Genomic DNA, 23,326 nt, shown 5'->3' on the forward strand with positions numbered 1-23,326 from the left:
ACCATCTTTGTGTACATACCGTATGCAGGCCCAAGATATATTAGCTGAAATCAAAAGGATGGCCAAGTAGTTAGTATTCCTCCACAGATCTTCATTCCACAGGTTTTAAAGATCCTATCATAGTTGTTCTTAGTCTCAAAGATGATGCATGGGCCACTAGGTGAGTAGTCAATAGTGTTTTCTTAATTAACAAAGTAAGAATCCTTATCTTAGTTATTTGTTAACCTTGTTATCCCTCTTCGATACCCCACATACCAAGTATCTTAGATAGCAGGCCTATTTCTTGCATTTATTGATAGACTTTGTACCCATCACAATGTGATAAAGACATGATAATAAGATTATACCTAGTATCATTCGAGATTCGATTGGTCCAGATTGATTGGGTTTTAAGGATTTTAGGATTAGTGAAGGAATTTTCAATTAAGGTTTGGGGTGATGAAACCCACATTTTTTTGTACTTTGAAATGGAAAGTAAATAAAATATTTCCTGTTTTTTTTTGGTTGTTGAAAGGATTTTTTTCTTTGAATTGGGGACTGGATTCCCTCTCCCTTTTTGCCCCCTTATCCAATACAACAAACCCTCTCTTCTCCCCCAACTAGTAGAGAACAGATAACGGGTGTTCTGTCTATCCCTGAGGTGAAAGAAAGAGAAAGTGGTGATCATGTGCTTTTCTCATCCCTGTCTGAAGAGTCACCTTTGTCTCTACATTCTGTCTCCATAGTCTCTGTGTCAAAACACACTCACACTCACTCACACTTTACCGCCCACACATTACCGCCCACCAACACTTGCATACACACACACACTCACACGCATGCTCTCACACACGCTCACACATTCTAAGAATTCTTTCACAGAAGAAAGAGATCTCTCATGTTTTTAGGGAGTTACACTACCATCTCTGTCATTAATGACTTCTCTGCCACGTGCATGGCATCCCAGCATGTTGTTTGCATGGCTAGTTTACTGTGATGTGGATTGACAACTTTGACAGAGGTAAGTCACTATTAGGTATAAGAAAACATAGTCAGTATAGTATATTATGTGAAGCAGTCCTTCTGCCTCACACTAGTAATGATTTCCAATCATTATATCTAACCAGATAGATTATATAAGGTATATACAGATAGCACAGGAGGTTGGCGGCACCTTAATTGGGGAGGACAGGCTCCTGGTAATGGCTGAAGTGGAATTAGTGGACGGTATCAAATACATCAAACATGGTTTACATGTTAGCTCTGTTCTGGCCATTATTATGAGCCATTTTACCCTTAGCAGCCCATTATTATGAGCCATTTTCCACTTAGCAGGCCATTATTATGAGCCATTTTCCCCTTAGCAGCCCATTATTATGAGCCATTTTCCCCTTAGCAGGCCATTATTATGAGCCATTTTCCCCTTAGCAGGCCATTATTATGAGCCATTTTCCCCTTAGCAGACCATTATTATGAGCCATTTTCCCCTTAGCAGCCCATTATTATGAGCCATTTTCCCCTTAGCAGGCCATTATTATGAGCCATTTTCCCCTTAGCAGCCCATTATTATGAGCCATTTTCCCCTTAGCAGACCATTGTTATGAGCCATTTTCCCCTTAGCAGCCTCCTGTGAAGCGGTTCTGGCTCGTGGTGGCCCAACGCCCTACTAAGATACTTGTAGAATCTATGCCAAGGCGCATTGAAGTGGTTCTGGTGGCTCATGGTGGCCCAACACCCTACTAAGACACTTGTAGAATCTATGCCAAGGCGCATTGAAGCGGTTCTGGTGGCTCGTGTTGGCCCAACGCCCTACTAAGACACTTGTAGAATCTATGCCAAGGCGCATTGAAGCGGTTCTGGTGGCTCGTGTTGGCCCAACGTCCTACTAAGACACTTGTAGAATCTATGCCAAGGCGCATTGAAGCGGTTCTGGTGGCTCCTGGTGGCCCAACGCCCTACTAAGATACTTGTAGAATCTAAGCCAAGGCGCATTGAAGCGGTTCTGGTGGCTCGTGTTGGCCCAACGCCCTACTAAGACACTTGTAGAATCTATGCCAAGGCGCATTGAAGCGGTTCTGGTGGCTCGTGGTGGCCCAACGCCCTACTAAGACACTTGTAGAATCTATGCCAAGGTGCATTGAAGCGGTTCTGGTGGCTCGTGGTGGCCCAACGCCCTACTAAGACACTTGTAGAATCTATGCCAAGGTGCATTGAAGCGGTTCTGATGGGTCCTGGTGGCCCAACACCCTACAACACACTTTATGTTGGTGTTTCCTTTCTTTCAGGACACACCAGCTCTGTCATAGTGCAGGACACACCAGCTCTGGCATAGTGCAGGACACACCAGCTCTGGCATAGTGCAGGACACACCAGCTCTGTCATAGTGCAGGACACACCAGCTCTGTCATAGTGCAGGACACACCAGCTCTGTCATAGTGCAGGACACACCAGCTCTGTCATAGTGCAGGACACACCAGCTCTGTCATAGTGCAGGACACACCAGCTCTGTCATAGTGCAGGACACACCAGCTCTGTCATAGTGCAGGACACACCAGCTCTGTCATAGTGCAGGACACACCAGCTCTGTCATAGTGCAGGACACACCAGCTCTGTCATAGTGCAGGACTTTTGTCTTATACTTGATCTGGTCTTCATTGTCCCTCAGCCAACTCTCCCCCTGTCCCGCTCATAGCTTTTCATCCACCCTACCCTAATACACAATGCCAAGGGTTATGAGTGAGTTATAGGCCGTCTAAAAAAAATTCAACCAAGGATAATCTCTCCCATAAGTCTCTTCCATAGAATATTTCATTATCTTCGGTCTAAACGGAGGCAAAGATGCGTTGTTATGCAAAGAATGCACACAGTAGGGTCATTCCCTTTGATATTTTAAGTAGGAATTGTGCACCAATATTTAACATTTTAAAGCCGTTTAATACTAAATAGAGACAAAATGGAGAATTCAATAAATCAGATTTTTTATTTGAACAAAGACTTGCTAAAGTGCCAAGATTCAGCATTTTGACATGTTCCTCCGTCAACCCTGTCACCTCTAGGATGATTTTAACCCACTTAACCCCCAAATGTCTCCATGTTCCTCCGTCAACCCTGTCACCTCTAGGATGATTTTAACCCACTTAACCCCCAAATGTCTCCATGTTCCTCCGTCTACCCTGTCACCTCTAGGATGATTTTAACCCACTTAACCCCCAAATGTCTCCATGTTCCTCCGTCAACCCTGTCACCTCTAGGATGATTTTAACCCCCAAATGTCTCCATGTTCCTCCGTCAACCCTGTCACCTCTAGGATGATTTTAACCCACTTAACCCCCAAATGTCTCCATGTTCCTCCGTCTACCCTGTCACCTCTAGGATGATTTTAACCCACTTAACCCCCAAATGTCTCCATGTTCCTCCGTCAACCCTGTCACCTCTAGGATGATTTTAACCCACTTAACCCCCAAATGTCTCCATGTTCCTCCGTCTACCCTGTCACCTCTAGGATGATTTTAACCCACTTAACCCGCAAATGTCTCCATGTTCCTCCGTCAACCCTGTCACCTCTAGGATGATTTTAACCCACTTAACCCCCAAATGTCTCCATGTTCCTCCGTCAACCCTGTCACCTCTAGGATGATTTTAACCCACTTAACCCCCAAATGTCTCCATGTTCCTCCGTCAACCCTGTCACCTCTAGGATGATTTTAACCCACTTAACCCCCAAATGTCTCCATGTTCCTCCGTCAACCCTGTCACCTCTAGGATGATTTTAACCCACTTAACCCCCAAATGTCTCCATGTTCCTCCGTCAACCCTGTCACCTCTAGGATGATTTTAACCCACTTAACCCCCAAATGTCTCCATGTTCCTCCGTCAACCCTGTCACCTCTAGGATGATTTTAACCCACTTAACCCCCAAATGTCTCCATGTTCCTCCGTCTACCCTGTCACCTCTAGGATGATTTTAACCCACTTAACCCCCAAATGTCTCCATGTTCTTCTGTCAACCCTATCACCTCTAGGATGATTTTAACCCACTTAACCCCCAAATGTCTCCATGTTCCTCCGTCTACCCTGTCACCTCCATGATGATTTTAACCCACTTAACCCCCAAATGTCTCCATGTTCCTCCGTCAACCCTGTCACCTCTAGGATGATTTTAACCCACTTAACCCCCAAATGTCTCCATGTTCCTCCGTCAACCCTGTCACCTCTAGGATGATTTTAACCCACTTAACCCCCAAATGTCTCCATGTTCCTCCGTCAACCCTGTCACCTCTAGGATGATTTTAACCCACTTAACCCCCAAATGTCTCCATGTTCCTCCGTCAACCCTGTCACCTCTAGGATGATTTTAACCCACTTAACCCCCAAATGTCTCCATGTTCCTCCGTCAACCCTGTCACCTCTAGGATGATTTTAACCCACTTAAACCCCAAATGTCTCCATGTTCCTCCGTCAACCCTGTCACCTCTAGGATGATTTTAACCCACTTAACCCCCAAATGTCTCCATGTTCCTCCGTCAACCCTGTCACCTCTAGGATGATTTTAACCCACTTAACCCCCAAATGTCTCCATGTTCCTCCGTCAACCCTGTCACCTCTAGGATGATTTTAACCCACTTAACCCCCAAATGTCTCCATGTTCCTCCGTCAACCCTGTCACCTCTAGGATGATTTTAACCCATTTAACCCCCAAATGTCTCCATGTTCCTCCGTCAACCCTGTCACCTCTAGGATGATTTTAACCCACTTAACCCCCAAATGTCTCCATGTTCCTCCGTCAACCCTGTCACCTCTAGGATGATTTTAACCCACTTAACCCCCAAATGTCTCCATGTTCCTCCGTCAACCCTGTCACCTCTAGGATGATTTTAACCCACTTAACCCCCAAATGTCTCCATGTTCCTCCGTCAACCCTGTCACCTCTAGGATGATTTTAACCCACTTAACCCCCAAATGTCTCCATGTTCCTCCGTCAACCCTGTCACCTCTAGGATGATTTTAACCCACTTAACCCCCAAATGTCTCCATGTTCCTCCGTCAACCCTGTCACCTCTAGGATGATTTTAACCCACTTAACCCCCAAATGTCTCCATGTTCCTCCGTCAACCCTGTCACCTCTCTTCATCATTGTCAACCCCTGGTTCTTTTTTTTGCTTTGACAAAGTCATTTCGGAAGATTATTATTTATTTCCTGTGATTATAGTGATTCCTTTATGTCTGTCCCTCATTTTAAGTCATTGAATTGTCATTTTAATATGGTGAAACTACAACAACAAAAAATAAGAGTTGAACATCTAATTGTCAAATCATAGTGTAAAAGCAATGACCTCTATGACAGAATGTTACAAATAGATCTGTGTGGTTGTTATTACTTCGTGCCTCATAGCGCCACAGAGAGGGAGAGTGTGTGTGTGTCTATATCCCCAGCACAGAGTGAACACATACACACTACAGGGTTGGACAGAAGACAGAGGGGCTCTCCTATCCATGGCTGGGCTCAGCGTGTATGTTTGGCTGTCTACTCCTGACATAACATTTGATTCTGACCAGGGGAAGAGAGAGGGGGAGAGAGAGGGGGAGAGAAAGAGGTAGAGAAAGAGGGGGAGAGAGAGAGGGGGAGAAAGAGGGGGAGAGAGAGAGGTAGAGAAAGAGGGGGAGAGAGAGGGGAAGAGAGAGGGGGAGAGAGAGGTAGAGAAAGAGGGGGAGAGAGAGGGGAAGAGAGAGGGGGAGAGAGAGGGGAAGAGAGAGGGAGAGAGAGGGGGAGAGAGAGGGGAAGAGAGAGGGGAAGAGAGAGGGGAAGAGAGAGAGGGGGAAAGAGATGTAGAGAGAGAGGGGGAGAGAGAGAGGGGGAGAGAGAGGGGGGAAGAAAAATAGTTAGAGGGAGAGTGGTAGAGTGTGATATAGAGAAACTTGGTAGGGGAGAGGTTGGGAGACAAAGGGAGGCGGAGAGAGGAAAGAAGGGCGAGGAAGTGTCTGATCTGATCGGTTGGCTATTGTGTTTTCAGAGCTCAGCACGGAGGAAGAGGAGGAGGGAGACGATGAACAGGGCAGCACTGATGAGTTCTCAGACAGTATCGAAGACGATGAGGATAAACTGACTGCCAAAAGCCTGGCCTCCACTAAGGTACATGTGACTTCTTACCTTTAAATCTTAAATTGTACACTAGCCTTGTGCCTCTCATCGTAGTCTCTCTCGACAGACTGGTTGCCTCTCAATGTTCCAGTATCAATGTTCCAATGTTGTTGCCTTAGGTAGGGGATTTCCAACACTTATCTCATCCCCTTGTACTTTAGAGCTTAATGTTGACCATCTTCCAGCCTGGTTGCCAGACTGTTTCAGTATTCAACAACACTGCATTGTTCTCTTGCCAAATAAGACAATAACAAAGCGATTAGCTTTAGCAGACGCAGACCAGTACCCAGACTAACAAGTCCTTTTTCATGTTATGAAACTGTAATTCAGTCACCCCTCTCTCTAACTCTCTTTTCCTCTCTTTCTTGACCAGAACTCTGGAATGGCCTGTGGGCAGGGGGTGCTGTCTGGAGGACCTGTGAGTGGAGCACTGTCCCAGGGGGCCATGGGGCAGGTGAAGCAGCTGGCTGAACAGAAGAGAGCAATAGAAGAAGAACTGGAGGAGATGAGAACACAGCTGGAGACCACCGGCTACTCCTCCCTAGCCCAGATGAGGTATGTACATACACAGTACCCACTCACCTACATACATCAGTATCTACTATTCGAACACATTAAATGGTCTATGCCAGTGTTACTCACTATTTTTTGCAAGGGGGCCACTTTGGGTTGAGACAATCCTTCAGAGAGCCGCAAAGATCTTTCATTTATTCTACTTTTTCTTCCAATATTATCAATTGAGAGCAAATTCAGAGCAATAGAGCACATGCAATTGATTTGATATACAGCACATCACAAATATATACATACACACGTCAAATAGTCTACATCACATGTATACGACCCATATTAAGGGGCATGTCTCTTCTGCTCCTTGACTGAATTCATTCTAAATGTACAGTTGAAGTCGGAAGTTTACATACACCTTAGCCAAATACATTTAAACTCAGCTTTTAACATTCAATCCCAGTAACAATTCCCTTTTTTAGGTCAGTTGGGATCACCACTTTATTTTAAGAATGTGACATGTAATAATAATCGTAGAGAGAATGATTTATTTCAGCTTTTATTTCTTTCATCACATCACAATAATAGTGGATAAGCAATTACAATGACCCTTAAGCAGTGTAGTTGTTGTTATTCATACTGAATCCCATGGTTTACTCTCCATCTCGTGCAGGAGTACACTGCTGAGGCTGCAACAAGAGAACGAGGCCCTAAAAGAGAACCAAGGGGAGGTAGAAGCTCTAGGAGAGCTGGAAGATGCAACAGACACGTGTCAAGGATGGGAACAGGAAGAGGAAGAGGAGGAGGAGGAAGAGGTACTACCAGCAGTGGGACCCACCCAGAGCAAGCGTGGGCCCCCAGCAGTAAGGATGAGAGAGGGAAGGGGGAAGAGACAGTGTACCAGACCTCACTCCTTAGACCTGGGTACTCTCCTGTCCCACCGTCAGCCAGACCACACAGAGAAGGTAAAGTTACAATCCTCTACCCAAAACTAGTGCTTGCCGGAATGGTGTTAACATCTCATTCTAATTCAAAATGTCCATCTTACTCTCTGTCTCTCTCTCATTCTCACTCCCTCTCTCTTCCCTTATATTCTCTCCCTCCTCTACTCCCTATCTCTGTCCCCTGTCCCTTATCTATCCTCCCTTTCTCTCGCTCTCTCTCTGTGTCTACTTCCTTCCCCCTCTCCTCATATCTCTGTGTTGGTGTAGCTATAGCAGTCTATGTAGGGCAGTTTTCTTAGCCTGGGGAAAGTTCATATAAGCAGCACTGGCTCTGGGCAGGCAACTGCTGCTCCTTTTTGTTCAGGCGAGAGGAAAGGAGTGTTCTGTGTTTCAGCATGTGCTTTATGAAATAGGACACAGGACATCCAGTTGTAGTTGGAAGTTTACATACACCTTAGCCAAATACATTTAAACTCAGTTTTTCACATTTCCTGACATTTAATCCCAGTAAAAATTCCATGTCTTAGGTCAGTTAGGATCACCACTTTATTTTAAGAATGTGAAATGTCAGAATAATAGTAGAGAGAATTACTTATTTCAGCTTTTATTTCTTTCATCACATTCCCAGTGGGTCAGAAGTTTACATACATTCAATTAGTATTTGGCAGCATTGGCTTTAAATTGTTTAACTTGGGTCAAATGTTGTGGGTAGCCTTCCACAAGCTTCCAACAATAATTTGGGTGAATTTTGGCCCATTCCTCCTGACAGAGCTGGTGTAACTGAGTCAGGTTAGTAGGCCTCCTTGCTCAGACACACTTTCTCAGTTCTGCCCACAAATCTTCTATAGGATTGAGGTCAGGGCTTTGTGATGGCCACTCCAATACCTTGACTTTGTTGTCCTTTAGCCATTTTGACACAACTTTGGAAGTATGCTTTGGGTCATTGTCCATTTGGAAGACCCATTTGCGACCAAGCTTTAACTTTCTGACTGATGTCTTGAACGATTGCTTCAATATATCCACATAGTTTTCTTTCCTCATGATGCCATCTATTTTGTGAAGTGCACCAGTCCCTCCTGCTGCATAGCACCCCCACAACATGATGCTGCCACCCCCGTGCTTCATGGTTGGGATGTTGTTCTTCGGGTTGCAAGCCTCCCATTTTTTCCTCCAAACATAACCATGGTCATTATGGCCAAGCAGTTCTATTTTTGTTTCATCAGACCAGAGTACGATCTTTGTCCCCATGTGCAGTTGCAAACCGTAGTGTCTTTTTTAATGGCGGTTTTGGAGCAGTGGCTTCTTCCTTGCTGAGCGGCCTTTCAGGTTATGTCGATATAGGACTCGTTTTACTGTGGATATAGATACTTTTGTACCTGTTTCCTCCAGCATCTTCACAAGGTCCTATGCTGTTGTTCTGGGATTGATTTGCATTTTTCACACCAAAGTACGTTCATCTCTAGGAGACAGAACGCGTCTCCTTCCTGAGCGGTATGATGGCTGCTTGGTCCCATGGTGTTTATACTTGTGTACTATTGTTTGTACAGATAAACGTGGTACTTTCAGGCGTTTGGAAATTGCTCCCAAAGATGAACCAGACTTGTGGAGGTCAACAATTTTTTTTCTGAGGTCTTGGCTGATTTCTTTTGATCTTCCATGATATCAAGCAAAGAGGCACTGAGGTTGAAGGTAGACCTTGAAATACATCCACAGGTACACCTCCAATTGACTTAAATTATGTCAATTAGCCTATCAGAAGCTTCTAAAGCCATGACATAATTTTCTGGAATTTTCCAAGCTGTTTAAAGGCACAGTCAACTTAGTGTATGTAAACTTCTGACCCACTGGAATTGTGATACAGTGAATTATAAGTGAAATAATCTGTCTGTAAACAATTGTTGGAAAAATTACCTGTGTCATGCAAAAAGTAGATGTCCTAACTGACTTGCCAAAACTATAGTTTGTTAACAAGAAATGTGTGGAGTGGTTGAAAAACTAGTTTTAATGACTCCAACCTAAAGTGTATGTAAACTTCTGACTTCAACTGTATTAAGGTTTTTTCAATCTGCTATACATGTGAATGCTTTGTTTCCATAACGAATACAAATGTTTCTGACGTCTGTTTGCTGCTACCATTGTATTTATTTTAGCTATAAATATAACAACATTTCAACCATTATGGTTTAAGCTCAACCATTATGGTTTAAGCTCAACCATTATAGTTTAAGCTCAACCATTATAGTTTAAGCTCAACCATTATGGTTTAAGCTCAACCGTTATGGTTTAAGCTCAACCATTATAGTTTAAGCTCAACCATTATAGTTTAAGCTCAACCATTATGGTTTAAGCTCAACCATTATAGTTTAAGCTCAACCATTATGGTTTAAGCTCAACCATTATAGTTTAAGCTCAACCATTATGGTTTAAGCTCAACCGTTATGGTTTAAGCTCAACCATTATAGTTTAAGCTCAACCGTTATGGTTTAAGCTCAACCGTTATGGTTTAAGCTCAACCATTATGGTTTAAGCTCAACCATTATAGTTTAAGCTCAACCATTATGGTTTAAGCTCAACCGTTATGGTTTAAGCTCAACCATTATGGTTTAAGCTCAACCGTTATGGTTTAAGCTTGTTAGGTTACTCATGTAAAAGTGAATCAGCAGGCATTGGTTTGTTTTTTGTTACTCATGTAAAAGTGAATCAGCAGGCATTGGTTTGTTTTTTGTTACTCATGTAAAAGTGAATCAGCAGGCATTGGTTTGTTTTTTGTTACTCATGTAAAAGTGAATCAGCAGGCATTGGTTTGTTTTTTGTTACTCATGCTGCATTCATAACCAAGTGGGAAGGTGTAAATTGCCAGTTGGATGCATTCAAATGCTTTCAACTCATTTAGAAAATGCTAATTGGCTAATGACGTCACAGGCCAGCGTGTGGGAGAAGTTTCCCACTAGTTGGAGGGGCATTCAAGTGGATTTTGCCTTGTCTTGATTCCTATAGGAGGCGGGGTCTGATGATGTCACTGGTGATGTGGGCGGGTTCTGGCAGCATGTGGAGACGGGTCTCCGTGAGCATGCGGTTCGTCTGCGTTCTGATTTGGCGCTGAGCAGACAGGAGAGCAGAGAGCTGCAGGAGAGACTCATGGTGTCTGAGGCCACGGTCCACGCGCAGGCTGAACAACTCAAGGACTACAGGGAACTACTGAGTGAGTCATCATACACCTACCCCGAAAACATACATGCATACCACAGGATGCTGCTACGGAGGGGACTGCTCATAATAATGTCTGGAAAGTACACAATTAAATACAGTGTAGCTGATTCACTTCATTGAATCACTCGATGTAATTTACTCAAGGAGTAATGGTTCTCACGCACACTCTCACAGCGGAGACGTCAGTTGAGCAGGACAGCAAGCAGGTCCAGGTGGACCTACAGGACCTGGGCTATGAGACGTGTGGCCGTAGTGAGAACGAGGCAGAGAGAGAGGACGCCAGCAGCCCGGGTAACTGAGCTATGGCTCTCCTTTATTTGTCTCTCCAGTCTCACCTGTCTTATCTCTCGCTCCTACTTGTCTTACGCCTCTCTCACCTGTCACCTCTCACTGCTTTTATCTCACGTTGCCACTTGAGACATCTCAAACTCGCCATACGGTAGCTACTTGACTTTTCACACACACCTCACCTGTCACTACCTTACCTGTGCCGGGTGTGATGATCTGTACAACTTGTTAGTCTCTTCCTGTATCGCTCCTCCCTCAGAGTTTGATGATCTGGAGATGTGTACCTCACTGAGCCACCAGCAGGACTATGAGCGTGCTGGGGTTTGGTTCCATGGTGATGGGGGGGTGGGCGGGGCTTATGACGAGGGGGAGGAGTCAGTGACAGGCTCTCTACAGCAATTGGTCCAGGACCTGCGTTCTAAGCTGGCCCGCTGTCACAAGGTGATTCGTGGGTTGCAGCTACGTGTGCGTTCACTATCCACCACCAGCGACTACGCATCCAGTCTGGAACGCCCCCCGCGCAAGGTACGTCATATACATACAAGACCTGATTGATTGATCAGTTGATTGATTGCTTCAGTGACTTGTTCGCTTCTTGCTTTATGGGCTGATATGATATTTTCTGTGACTATTCAGTCTTTTCTCTCCTCTCTATCAGGTGAACTGGGCATTCGAGGCCTCCCCAGCCCCCAGCGGTGTGGAGGAGGATGAGGGCTGGATGTCCGACAGCCTGGGGCCTCGCATGGAACCCAAGCCCAGCCGGGAGCTGCGAGAGCTGATGTCCCGAGTGGCCTCACTGGAGGCGCAACTCAAGAGCTCCAGGCTGGAGGGGAAAGGAAGGGCGGTGGAGGAGGGGAAGTGTGCTACCTGGCCCGGGTGAGGAAATGAAGGAAGGAAATAATGATGATATTGACTATGATAACAATGATAATGGTGATGATAACTATGATCATGGTGATGATAACAATGATAATGGTGATGATAACTATGCTAATGGTGATGATGACTACAACAATGATAATGGTGATGATAACTATGATACCGGTGACGATAACAGTGATAATGGTGATGATAACTATGCTAATGGATGTTTTTGACTATACCAATGATACTGGTGATGATAACTATGATAATGGTGATGGTAACTGTATGATGATAATGGTGATGATGACTATAACAAGGATAATGGCGATGATAACTATGACAATGATGATGATAACTGTATAATGAGAATGGTGATGATGACTATAACAATGATAATGGTGACGATGACAATGATAATGGTGACTATAACAATGATAATGGTGATGATGACTATAACAATGATAATGGTGACTATAACAATGATACGGGTGACTATAACAATGATAATGGTGATGATAACTATGACCATGGTGATGATGACTATAACAATGATAATGGTGATGATAATGGTGATGATAACTATGCGAATGTTGATGGTGACTATAACAATGATAATGGTGGCGACAACTATGATAATGGTGATGATAACAGAGATACCGGTGATGATAACTATGATAATGGTGATGATCACTATGCTAATGGGTGATTTTGACTATAACAATGATAATGGTGATGATAACTATGATAATGGTGATGGTAACTGTATGATGATACTGGCGATGACGAATACAACAAGGATAATGGTGATGATAACTATGATAATGGTGATGATACCCGTATAAAGATAATGGTGACTATAACAATGATAATGGTGATGATAACTATGATCATGGTGATGATAACTATGATCATGGTGATGATGACTATAACAATGATAATGGTGATGACTATAACAATGATAATGGTGATGACAACTATGATAATGGTGATGATGACTATGATAATGGTGATGATAACTATGATAATGGTGATGATGACGATCTCTGTCTTTTATGTCTTGACCCCTCCTCTTCCTCCCTCTCTGCACAGGAAGTACAACACTCTGATCCAGGCACAGGCCAGGGAGTTGTCCCACCTGCGTCAGAAGATGAGGGAGGGCCGTGGAGTGTGTCACATCCTCACACAGCACCTGGGAGACACCACCAAGGTATGACACTCTGACGATCTCTCCACAGATCAGGACATTATGTACCACGTCGACAGTGATTGAATCAAATAAATGTAATTGAAGTAAAAATATATATATATTTAGCTATTAACTGAATGTAGTTGATTCCACAGGCGTTTGAGGAGCTGCTGCGTGCCAACGACATCGACTACTACATGGGGCAGAGCTTCAGAGAGCAGTTGGCACAGAGCACTGCCCTGGCACAACGTGTGGGCACCAAGATCAGTGGGCGTGAGTGTGGAGAACACACACAAACATATGCAGGCACACACACACACACTCACACACACACACACACACACACACACACACACACACACACACACACACACACACACTCACACACTCACACACACACACACACACACACACACACACACACACACACACACACACACACACACACACTCACACACACACACACACACACACACACACACACACACTCACACACTCACACACACACACACACACAAGTGGTTGCAATCGCACACACAGGCACACACGCGCAGACACACACACATTCCCTGATCTTCTGTCCTCCCTTTCCTCTCCACTACCACTCCATCTCTCTCCTCAGGTGACCGTGCTGAGCTCCATGATGATAAGATGGGCCATGAGCTGCTTGCTTTACGGTGGGTTTTTATGACCTATTGATGTGTCTCCAAAATGGTTATACAAATGATATTAGAACTTGATTGCGGTCTTTGAGCTCTGTGGTGGATCTTTCCAGGTATATGCTGCTGGTTTGTGGCCTGTTTTCTGGTGGCCTATGTCTGTCTGTACGTGTACACTACCGTTCAAAAGTTTGGGGTCACTTAGAAAATGTCCTTGTTTTTGATAGAAAATCTAATTTTTTGTCCATTAAAATAACATTAAATTGATCAGAAATACAGTGTAACATTGTTAATGTTGTAAATGACTACTGTAGCTGGAAACGTAATGGAATATCTACATAGGCCCATTATCAGCAACCATCACTCCTGTGTTCCAATGGCACGTTGTGTTAGCTAATCCAAGTTTATAATTTTAAAAGGCTAATTGATCATTAGAAAACACTTTTGCAATTATGTTAGCACAGCTGAAAACTGTTGTTCTGATTAAAGAAGCAATAAAACTGGCCTTCTTCAGACTAGTTGAGTATCTGGAGCATCAGCATTTGTGGGTTTGATTACAGACTCAAAATGGCCAGAAGCAAAGAACTTTCTTCTGAAACTCGTCAGTCTATTCTTGTTCTGAGAAATGAAGGCTATTCCGTGCGAGAAATTGCCAAGAAACTGAAGATCTTGTACAACACTGTGTACTACTCCCTTCACAGAACAGAGCAAACTGTCTCTAACCAGAATAGAAAGAGGAGATGGGAGGCCTCGGTGCACAACTAAGCAAGAGGACAAGTACATTAGAGTGTCTAGTTTGAGAAACAGACGCCTCACAAGTCCTCAACTGGCAGCTTCATTAAATAGTACCCACAAAACACCGGTCTCAACGTTAACAGTGAAGAGGCGACTCCGGGATGCTGGTCTTCTAGGCAGAGTTCCTCTGTCCAGTGTCTGTGTTCTTTTGCCCATCTTAATCTTTTCTTTTTATTGGCCAGTCTGAGATATGGCTTTTTCTTTGCAACTCTGCCTAGAAGGCCAGCATCCCGGAGTCACCTCTTCACTGTTGACGTTGAGACTGGTGTTATTTTAATGGACAAAAAATGTGCTTTCCTTTCAACAACGAGGGCATTTCTAAGTGACCCCAAACTTTTGAACGGTAGTGTATGTATTGTAGAAACTGAGTAAAGATCTGTAGCAAAGGATGAGATAATCAATCTCTTTTTCTCTCCCTAGGCTGAGTAAGGAGCTCCAGCAGAAAGATAAGATCATCGAGTCCCTCCACACCAAGCTACAGCAGCGTTCCGACACCCCCTGCAGCAGCCACGCCCACTCAGAGACCACCGACCAATCAGACAGGACCTCCTTTGTGTCAGACGAGTGCCGGACCAATGAGGACCTGGAGCTATGCTCAGATGTGGACGAAGCCAGCGAATATGCTCAGGGAGAGCAGGAACAGGGACATGGTCCAGGAAACACAGGTATAGTAGCCACTTAAACTTAGGTAATATGTGCTATTCGTAGACACATACTCTAAACCTCCCTCCATCCTCTTTCCAATCTCCTCTCATCCCTTTCACCACTCTTTTTCCAGACCTCCACCACTCCCTCCCTCCACCCTGTCTTAAGTCCTCCAGCAGCTGTCCTAACATGCTGTACTCCACCCCTGAGTTGGCCAGTCAGACTGGTCCTGTGTCCTGCTCCCTACCCGCCTCCCAGTCCCTCCCTGGCCTGTACCCTAACCATGACCCCTGGGGTCAGCATATGACCTTTAACCCCCAGTCCAGGACCTTGTCTATGGAAGCGATGCAACAGGAGCTGGATACCCTGCACAGACAGATGGCTATGAATGAGAGTGAGCAGAGTTAGCATTAGCATGGGTTTTTGGAGTATACTAACTGAGGGACAGGCTTGGTGCTATGGATTGGGGGAGTACCAGAATGGAGTAGAATCTGTAGCATGTATTCGTGTGATACCGACAGGGACAGCATTGGCTGGAGTAGTGGCTTTATAAATACATGTGATTGATTGGATAATGTTAGGGCTAGCATAGCAGGCCTAGAGTGGATCAGGATGAGACAGCGAATAGAGTGTGGATGTGTCAATGTTGGGGTTGAGAGATCCCAGAAGCACCTGCTTCTGGTCCAGGTATACTGTAATACCCTCTAACAAGTTTCTCTATAGAGATATAGCATATCTGGACCAGAAGCAGGCGCTGTATCATCAAACACAAGTTGGGGCCATATCACCTTAAAGTAACATAAAACCAAATATGGAGTTGATCTGAATTGATTTCAGGTGAATTGGACATCATTTTTTAAAACATGTCCACATGCCCCAATCACTTCCATTGATTGTTAGCGTGTGGTGGCTAAGGTTAGCTGAAGTTTGTAGTGGCTTTTTAAAGAAAAATGAACCATGGATTACAGTTTATCTTGGCCCATAGACTACAGTGCCTTGCGAAAGTATTCGGCCCCCTTGAACTTTGCGACCTTTTGCCACATTTAAAGCTTCAAACATAAAGATATAAAACTGTATTTTTTTGTGAAGAATCAACAACAAGTGGGACACAATCATGAAGTGGAACGACATTTATTGGATATTTCAAACTTTTTTAACAAATCAAAAACAGAAAAATTGGGCGTGCAAAATTATTCAGCCCCTTTACTTTCAGTGCAGCAAACTCTCTCCAGAAGTTCAGTGAGGATCTCTGAATGATCCAATGTTGACCTAAATGACTAATGATGATAAATACAATCCACCTGTGTGTAATCAAGTCTCGTATAAATGCACATGCACTGTGATAGTCTCAGAAGTCCGTTAAAAGCGCAGAGAGCATCATGAAGAACAAGGAACACACCAGGCAGGTCCGATACTGTTGTGAAGAAGTTTAAAGCCGGATTTGGATACAAAAAGATTTCCCAAGCTTTAAACATCCCAAGGAGCACTGTGCAAGCGATAATATTGAAATGGAAGGAGTATCAGACCACTGCAAATCTACCAAGACCTGGCCGTCCCTCTAAACTTTCAGCTCATACAAGGAGAAGACTGATCAGAGATGCAGCCAAGAGGCCCATGATCACTCTGGATGAACTGCAGCTGATCTACAGCTGAGGTGGGAGACTCTGTCCATAGGACAACAATCATATATTGCATATTGCACAAATCTGGCCTTTATGGAAGAGTGGCAAGAAGAAAGCCATTTCTTAAAGATATAAAAAGTGTTGTTTAAAGTTTGCCACAAGCCACCTGGGAGACACACCAAACATGTGGAAGAAGGTGCTCTGGTCAGATGAAACCAAAATTGAACTTTTTGGCAACAATGCAAAACGTTATGTTTGGCGAAAAAGCAACACAGCTCATCACCCTGAATACACCATCCCCACTGTCAAACATGGTGGTGGCAGCATCATGGTTTGGGCCTGCTTTTCTTCAGCAGGGACAGGGAAGATGGTTACAATTGATGGGAAGATGGATGGAGCCAAATACAGGACCATTCTGGAAGAAAACCTGATGGAGTCTGCAAAAGACCTGAGACTGGGACATAAAGCAAAATCTACAATGGAATGGTTCAAAAATAAACATATCCAGGTGTTAGAATGGCCAAGTCAAAGTCCAGACCTGAATCCAATCGAGAATCTGTGGAATGAACTGAAAACTGCTGTTCACAAATGCTCTCCATCCAACCTCACTGAGCTCGAGCTGTTTTGCAAGGAGGAATGGGAAAAAAATTCAGTCTCTCGATTAGCAAAACTGATAGAGACATACCCCAAGCGACTTACAGCTGTAATCGCAGCAAAAGGTGGCGCTACAAAGTATTAACTTAAGGGGGCTGAATAATTTTGCACGCCCAATTTTTCAGTTTTTGATTTGTTAAAAAAGTTTGAAATATCCAATAAATGTCGTTCCACTTCATGATTGTGTCCCACTTGTTGTTGATTCTTCACAAAAAAATACAGTTTTATATCTTTATGTTTGAAGCCTGACATGTGGCAAAAGGTCGCAAAGTTCAAGGGGGCCGAATATTTTCGCAAGGCACTGTACTTCCAGGGTGAGGAACCATCTAACATCAAGTTTAAATTTAGTGAACTACTCCTTTAACAGCACCTAAGTTTGGCTCATAAATACAGACTCTGTTCTGTATGGCTGTGTTTCTGACATCTCTCCCATATCCATGGTTACAGGCTTTGTGGTTCCGCACGCCAACGCTCTGTCCAACCTCGCACCAGCCGCCCACCACCAGCCAGACCACTCCCCTTACGGCCAGATTACCCATCATGCCTTTTACCCACACCAGCTAGGCAGCCGACCCCCAGGCCAAGCCCTGAAGGCCAACACAGACCTGGTGGAGAATGGTGCATTGTGGGATATGGAGAACATGGTTCAGCCAGCCAGGGTTGGGTCATCAGGAAACAATTCAAGAAACAGCTTCACTGGCATGAAGACCCCTTTTCATTGATCAAATTATTTTCCATATAGGTTACAAGTTGTGCTTATTCATAAGGCACTTGAAAGATTTATCTTTGAACTTACCTTTGTATGCTAATCCATGAACTTTCAACTTTTGATGAACTTTACATATTGGCTATACACTATTTTACAGCATCTCGGTTCATCTATGACCAAGGCATGCACAATATACACTATGCACAAAGATGCTGACGTAAACAAGAATCTGAACTCTCTTCTCTGTCCTGTGTTCCCCAGGTGTGGACCTGATCGAAGAGCACCTGAGAGAGGTGCGGTGTCTGCGTCAGCGTCTGGAAGAGACTATCAGGACCAACGAAAAGCTCAGGCAGCAGTTGGAGGAACGCCTGGCCACCACCGGCCGCGACGGAGGAGCCCCCACTAACATCTACATCCAGGGAGTGGACTCTGTCAGCCAGTTGTCCAATGAGATCAGAGTCCTGAAAGAGGAGAACCTGGCTCTCCAGGCACACCTGCAGGCCAGCTCAGGTACTACATCCTACCAACCCACGCTGTGGTCAACATAGAACCACATTCTGCATATTTGTTCTATTTGGCTGAATCATTTAATCTTGTTCCAAAGGATGGGATGTAGTGTCTAACTTTGCCCCGCCATCATATGTGGTTCCCCTCAGATACGTGTGAGGAGGCGGAGCAGCTGCGTGAAGTGGTGGTGACGGGGCATGCCCGCCTGAAGCAGGCGGAGCTAGAGGCGGAGCAGTGGAAGGAGGAGCTCCGACGGCTACAGACACACAGCCAGGAGCAGGGACAGCAGATTCACACACTCAGACAGGAGAGGCAGAACAGCCATGACAAGAACAATAGGTGTGTGTGGAGGGTGTGTGTAGTCACCCAGTATCTCTCTCTTGTCTCTAGGCTCCAGCAGCAGTTGTGTGAGAGCAGGGAGCTGCTCCACTCTCTGCAGAGTGAGCTGCAGGTCTACCACAGAGTGTGTGTGTGTGTATAGTCACCCAGTATCTCTCTCTTGTCTCCAGGCTCCAGCAGCAGTTGTGTGAGAGCAGGGAGCTGCTCCACTCTCTGCAGAGTGAGCTGCAGGTCTACCACAGAGTGTGTGTGTGTGTATAGTCACCCAGTATCTCTCTCTTGTCTCCAGGCTCCAGCAGCAGTTGTGTGAGAGCAGGGAGCTGCTCCACTCTCTGCAGAGTGAGCTGCAGGTCTACCACAGAGTGTGTGTGTGTGTATAGTCACCCAGTATCTCTCTCTTGTCTCCAGGCTCCAGCAGCAGTTGTGTGAGAGCAGGGAGCTGCTCCACTCTCTGCAGAGTGAGCTGCAGGTCTACCACAGAGTGTGTGTGTGTGTATAGTCACCCAGTATCTCTCTCTTGTCTCCAGGCTCCAGCAGCAGTTGTGTGAGAGCAGGGAGCTGCTCCACTCTCTGCAGAGTGAGCTGCAGGTCTACCACAGAGTGTGTGTGTGTGTGTAGTCACCCAGTATCTCTCTCTTGTCTCCAGGCTCCAGCAGCAGTTGTGTGAGAGCAGGGAGCTGCTCCACTCTCTGCAGAGTGAGCTGCAGGTCTACCACAGAGTGTGTGTGTGTGTGTAGTCACCCAGTATCTCTCTTTTGTCTCCAGGCTCCAGCAGCAGTTGTGTGAGAGCAGGGAGCTGCTCCACTCTCTGCAGAGTGAGTTGCAGGTCTACCACAGAGTGTGTGTCAACGCCAAGGGCAACCCAGGTCAGCTTACTCACTTCATCCACAAGCTAGTGGTTTCATATAGCACTGCAATTCAGGAGGTTGCCTTTAAATCAATGCTCACCAATGGAAACTTTGTTAAAATATTAACCTAACTTGAGATGCGTACACATAACTGGGACATTTGCATATATCAGACACTGCTTGCATAGAATTCCAAATTACGCTCAGAAGTTTCTGTTTGGACTTTATACTTGCTGTGGGCCTATGACATTCAGTGTTATATTGACTGACACTGTTATTGTGATTTTCAGGGTACCTGTGTGAGGGCCAGTACGGTGGGGTCCCTGCCCTGCCCGTGGAGCTGGGGGAGCTGCTAGGGGAGGTGAGGAGCCTCAGAGCCCAGCTCCAGTCCAGTGTCCAGGAGAACAGTGTCCTGAAACAGCTGGAGCTCCACAAACACCTGGAGCAGAAGCTGGGAGGTGGGGTCCACGGAGGGGTTGGGGTCATTGGGGGGATGGAGCCCCCTCGTACCCCGTCTCTCAGTGCCCTTACAGCCAGCCCCCAGAGGGACAGCCTCTACAGACGGCAGCTACTGCATGGTAAGGGCGTGTTGTCTGGTGTAGTGGTGTGGTTTGGGGTTACAGTATGGAAATACATTTTGATATCAGCTTGATAGGCACCAATACTCAATACCAGCCTAAGCTTAATATTGGCCCACTCTTCAAAACTATCAATGGGACCTACCGGTTTGTCTCATGTAAATCCCATTGAACTGACTGATTGCTGTGTTTAATGAACAAATAACAACAGAGTAATGCAATTTTTTTTATTGAAAGCACTATCATTTAGTGAATGTTGAATGTTCAGGGTTGTGTGTGTGGTGGCCGAGCATCCCTGTCTGTCTGTGTGTGTGTGGTGGCCGAGCATGCCTGTCTGTCTGTGTGTGTGTGGTGGCCGAACATCCCTGTCTGTCTGTGTGTGTGTTGTTCTGCAGACCCAGCTCCGTCTCCCCCGGTCAGAGACATTGGGCTGTTTAACTGTGGATCTCCATACCACGTTCTCTACACAGACCTGGAGGAGACCCCGCTCACTGCCAATGGTGTGACTCTAACGCTAACTGCATCCTGTTTAATCCTGCTGTGACAAATGGGGAAATGAGAGTTGCACATATCTGATTTTTAAATCTGTAGGATTTTACATAAGTCTGGTTATAAGGTTAAAATAGTCCAGGAAGGATGTTATTCCGGATGTTAATCACTCCATTACCTCAAAAAAACAAATAACATCTCAAATTCTCTCGTTTACCAGTTAGTCTGACACTAAGGCCTTGCCTCTTCGTCTTCCTCCCCTCCAACAGATCTGGACCCCCACTCAGAGCTGGAGGGTGACGCCCCGGACGGCTCGTTCTCTAACCGGAACGGGCGCCATGCCATCGGGCACGTGGACGACTACAGCGCTCTGCAGCAGCAGGTCCTGGAGGGGAGGAGTCTGGTCCAGCGAATGGAAACAGCCCTGCAGGCCTGCCTCAGCCAATCAATGCTGGAGGGCAGCCACGACCAGGTAAGAGGGAAAGTATGGTCTGGTGTCCCAGTGTGTGTGTGGTCTGGTGTCCCAGTGTGTGTGTGTGTGTGTGTGTGTGTGTGTGTGTGTGTGTGTGTGTGTGTGTGTGTGTGTGTGTGTGTGTGTGTGTGTGTGTGTGTGTGTGTGGTCTGGTGTCCCAGTGTGTGTGTGTGTGGTCTACAACTGAATTGGAGATGACCCAATCTCGAAACCCAGAACCAAATCATGCGCGCTGGCCACCTACTCAATGTACACAGTCTGTCGCTACAGCTCCGTTCAGGAAATTGAAGATGTCTAGCTAACTGTCTCTGTGTAGGTCCTCCTGGACTATGGGCGTGTGAGGAGTCTGCTGTCTAACACCAAGACCCTGAGACAGATCCTAGAGGAGGTTGTATCCCTGATGAAGATGTTTTGGAGGGCTGCCCTTCCCAGCACAGACCGTTACACCCATAACCTTAAGAAGGTGCACTATACATGGTTTACTACCAGTATATTATGAATCCTTTCGTTGTAATTGGTGGTTTGTCAACCATGTGATGGCTGTGATACACTGTATTGGTAAGGCAGGCTGCTAGGCAGAGATGTGAACTGTTGTTTCGTTTATTGTTTGTTTGAAATATTGAGTTGATTGATCATTGTATTGATTTATTGATTGATTGCTGTGACCTATTCAGGAGCAGTGTATGCAAGAGGAGATTCTGTCTCTGAGGGGGCGTATCTCGGAGCAGGGGGAGGTGCTTCAGGGAACCATCCAGAGACTGAGGAGCACCAGCCGCACCAAGGAAGGCATGGAGCACTTCATCGTCAAGCAGCGTGAGTGTCTGTGTGTGTTTGTGGGTGGGTGTGTGTGTGGTCTGGTGTCCCAGTGTGTGTGTGTTTGGTCTGGTGTCCCAGTGTGTGTGTGTTTGGTCTGGTGTCCCAGTGTGTGTGTGTTTGGTCTGGTGTCCCAGTGTGTGTGTGTTTGGTCTGGTGTCCCAGTGTGTGTGTGTGTTTGGTCTGGTGTCCCAGTGTGTGTGTGTGTTTGGTCTGGTGTCCCAGTGTGTGTGTGTGTGTTTGGTCTGGTGTCCCAGTGTGTGTGTGTGTGTTTGGTCTGGTGTCCCAGTGTGTGTGTGTGTGTTTGGTCTGGTGTCCCAGTGTGTGTGTGTGTGTGTGTGTTTGGTCTGGTGTTCCAGTGTGTGTGTGTGTGTGTGTTTGGTCTGGTGTCCCAGTGTGTGTGTGTGTTTGGTCTGGTGTCACAGTGTGTGTGTGTGTGTGTGTGTTTGGTCTGGTGTCCCAGTGTGTGTGTGTGTGTGTTTGGTCTGGTGTCACAGTGTGTGTGTGTGTGTGTGTGTGTGTGTGTGTGTGTGTGTGTGTGTGTGTGTGTGTGTGTGTGTGTGTGTGTGTGTGTGTGTGTGTGTTTGGTCTGGTGTCACAGTGTTGTGTGTGTTTGGTCTGGTGTCCCAGTGTGTGTGTTTGGTCTGGTGTCCCAGTGTGTGTGTGTGTGTGTGTGTGTGGTCTGGTGTCCCAGTGTGTGTGTGTGTGTGTGTGTGTTTGGTCTGGTGTCCCAGTGTGTGTGTGTGTTTGGTCTGGTGTCCCAGTGTGTGTGTGTGTGTGTGTGTGTGTGTGTGTGTGTGTGTGTGTGTGTGTGTGTGTGTGTGTGTGGACTGGTGTCCCGGTGTGTGTGTTTGGTCTGGTGTCCCAGTGTGTGTGTGTGTGTGTGTGTGTGTGTGTGTGTGTGTGTGTGTGTGTGTGTGTGTGTGTGTGTGTGTGTGTGTGTGTGTGTGTGTGTGTGTGTGTGTGTGTGTGTACTGGTGTCCCGGTGTGTGTGTTTGGTCTGGTGTCCCAGTGTGTGTGTGTGGTCTGGTGTCCCAGTGTGTGTGTGTGTGGAGTCCCTGTGTGTGTGTGTGGAGTCC

The 23,326-nt window shown here is 45.8% G+C and overlaps 1 protein-coding gene across 10 annotated transcripts in view; it reads left to right on the forward strand.

Annotated features, from left to right (window-relative positions):
• The window catches only part of LOC109871464 (myomegalin), a 126,891-nt gene that overhangs the window by 92,699 nt on the left and 10,866 nt on the right, over positions 1-23,326 (forward strand). For 4 of the 10 annotated variants that reach the window (XM_031807362.1, XM_031807357.1, XM_031807354.1 and 1 more), the window contains 21 exons: positions 5,991-6,109; positions 6,492-6,673; positions 7,299-7,590; positions 10,567-10,771; positions 10,954-11,070; positions 11,327-11,592; positions 11,726-11,943; positions 13,021-13,138; positions 13,273-13,390; positions 13,740-13,794; positions 14,992-15,236; positions 15,350-15,610; positions 17,940-18,191; positions 18,463-18,711; positions 18,858-19,047; positions 19,813-19,913; positions 20,186-20,473; positions 20,869-20,973; positions 21,232-21,434; positions 21,751-21,897; positions 22,109-22,247. In XM_031807362.1, coding sequence (XP_031663222.1) covers positions 5,991-6,109; positions 6,492-6,673; positions 7,299-7,590; positions 10,567-10,771; positions 10,954-11,070; positions 11,327-11,592; positions 11,726-11,943; positions 13,021-13,138; positions 13,273-13,390; positions 13,740-13,794; positions 14,992-15,236; positions 15,350-15,610; positions 17,940-18,191; positions 18,463-18,711; positions 18,858-19,047; positions 19,813-19,913; positions 20,186-20,473; positions 20,869-20,973; positions 21,232-21,434; positions 21,751-21,897; positions 22,109-22,247 — 3,870 coding nt within the window. Of the gene's footprint in view, positions 1-5,990; positions 6,110-6,491; positions 6,674-7,298; positions 7,591-10,566; positions 10,772-10,953; positions 11,071-11,326; positions 11,593-11,725; positions 11,944-13,020; positions 13,139-13,272; positions 13,391-13,739; positions 13,795-14,991; positions 15,237-15,349; positions 15,611-17,939; positions 18,712-18,857; positions 19,048-19,098; positions 19,701-19,812; positions 19,914-20,185; positions 20,974-21,231; positions 21,435-21,750; positions 21,898-22,108; positions 22,248-23,326 lie in introns of those variants that run through there. The other 6 variants (XM_031807358.1, XM_031807359.1, XM_031807360.1 and 3 more) reach the window with 6 other exon arrangements.

This window comes from Oncorhynchus kisutch, linkage group LG27 (assembly GCF_002021735.2).
Source record: "Oncorhynchus kisutch isolate 150728-3 linkage group LG27, Okis_V2, whole genome shotgun sequence".
Taxonomy (NCBI): Eukaryota; Metazoa; Chordata; class Actinopteri; order Salmoniformes; family Salmonidae; genus Oncorhynchus; species Oncorhynchus kisutch.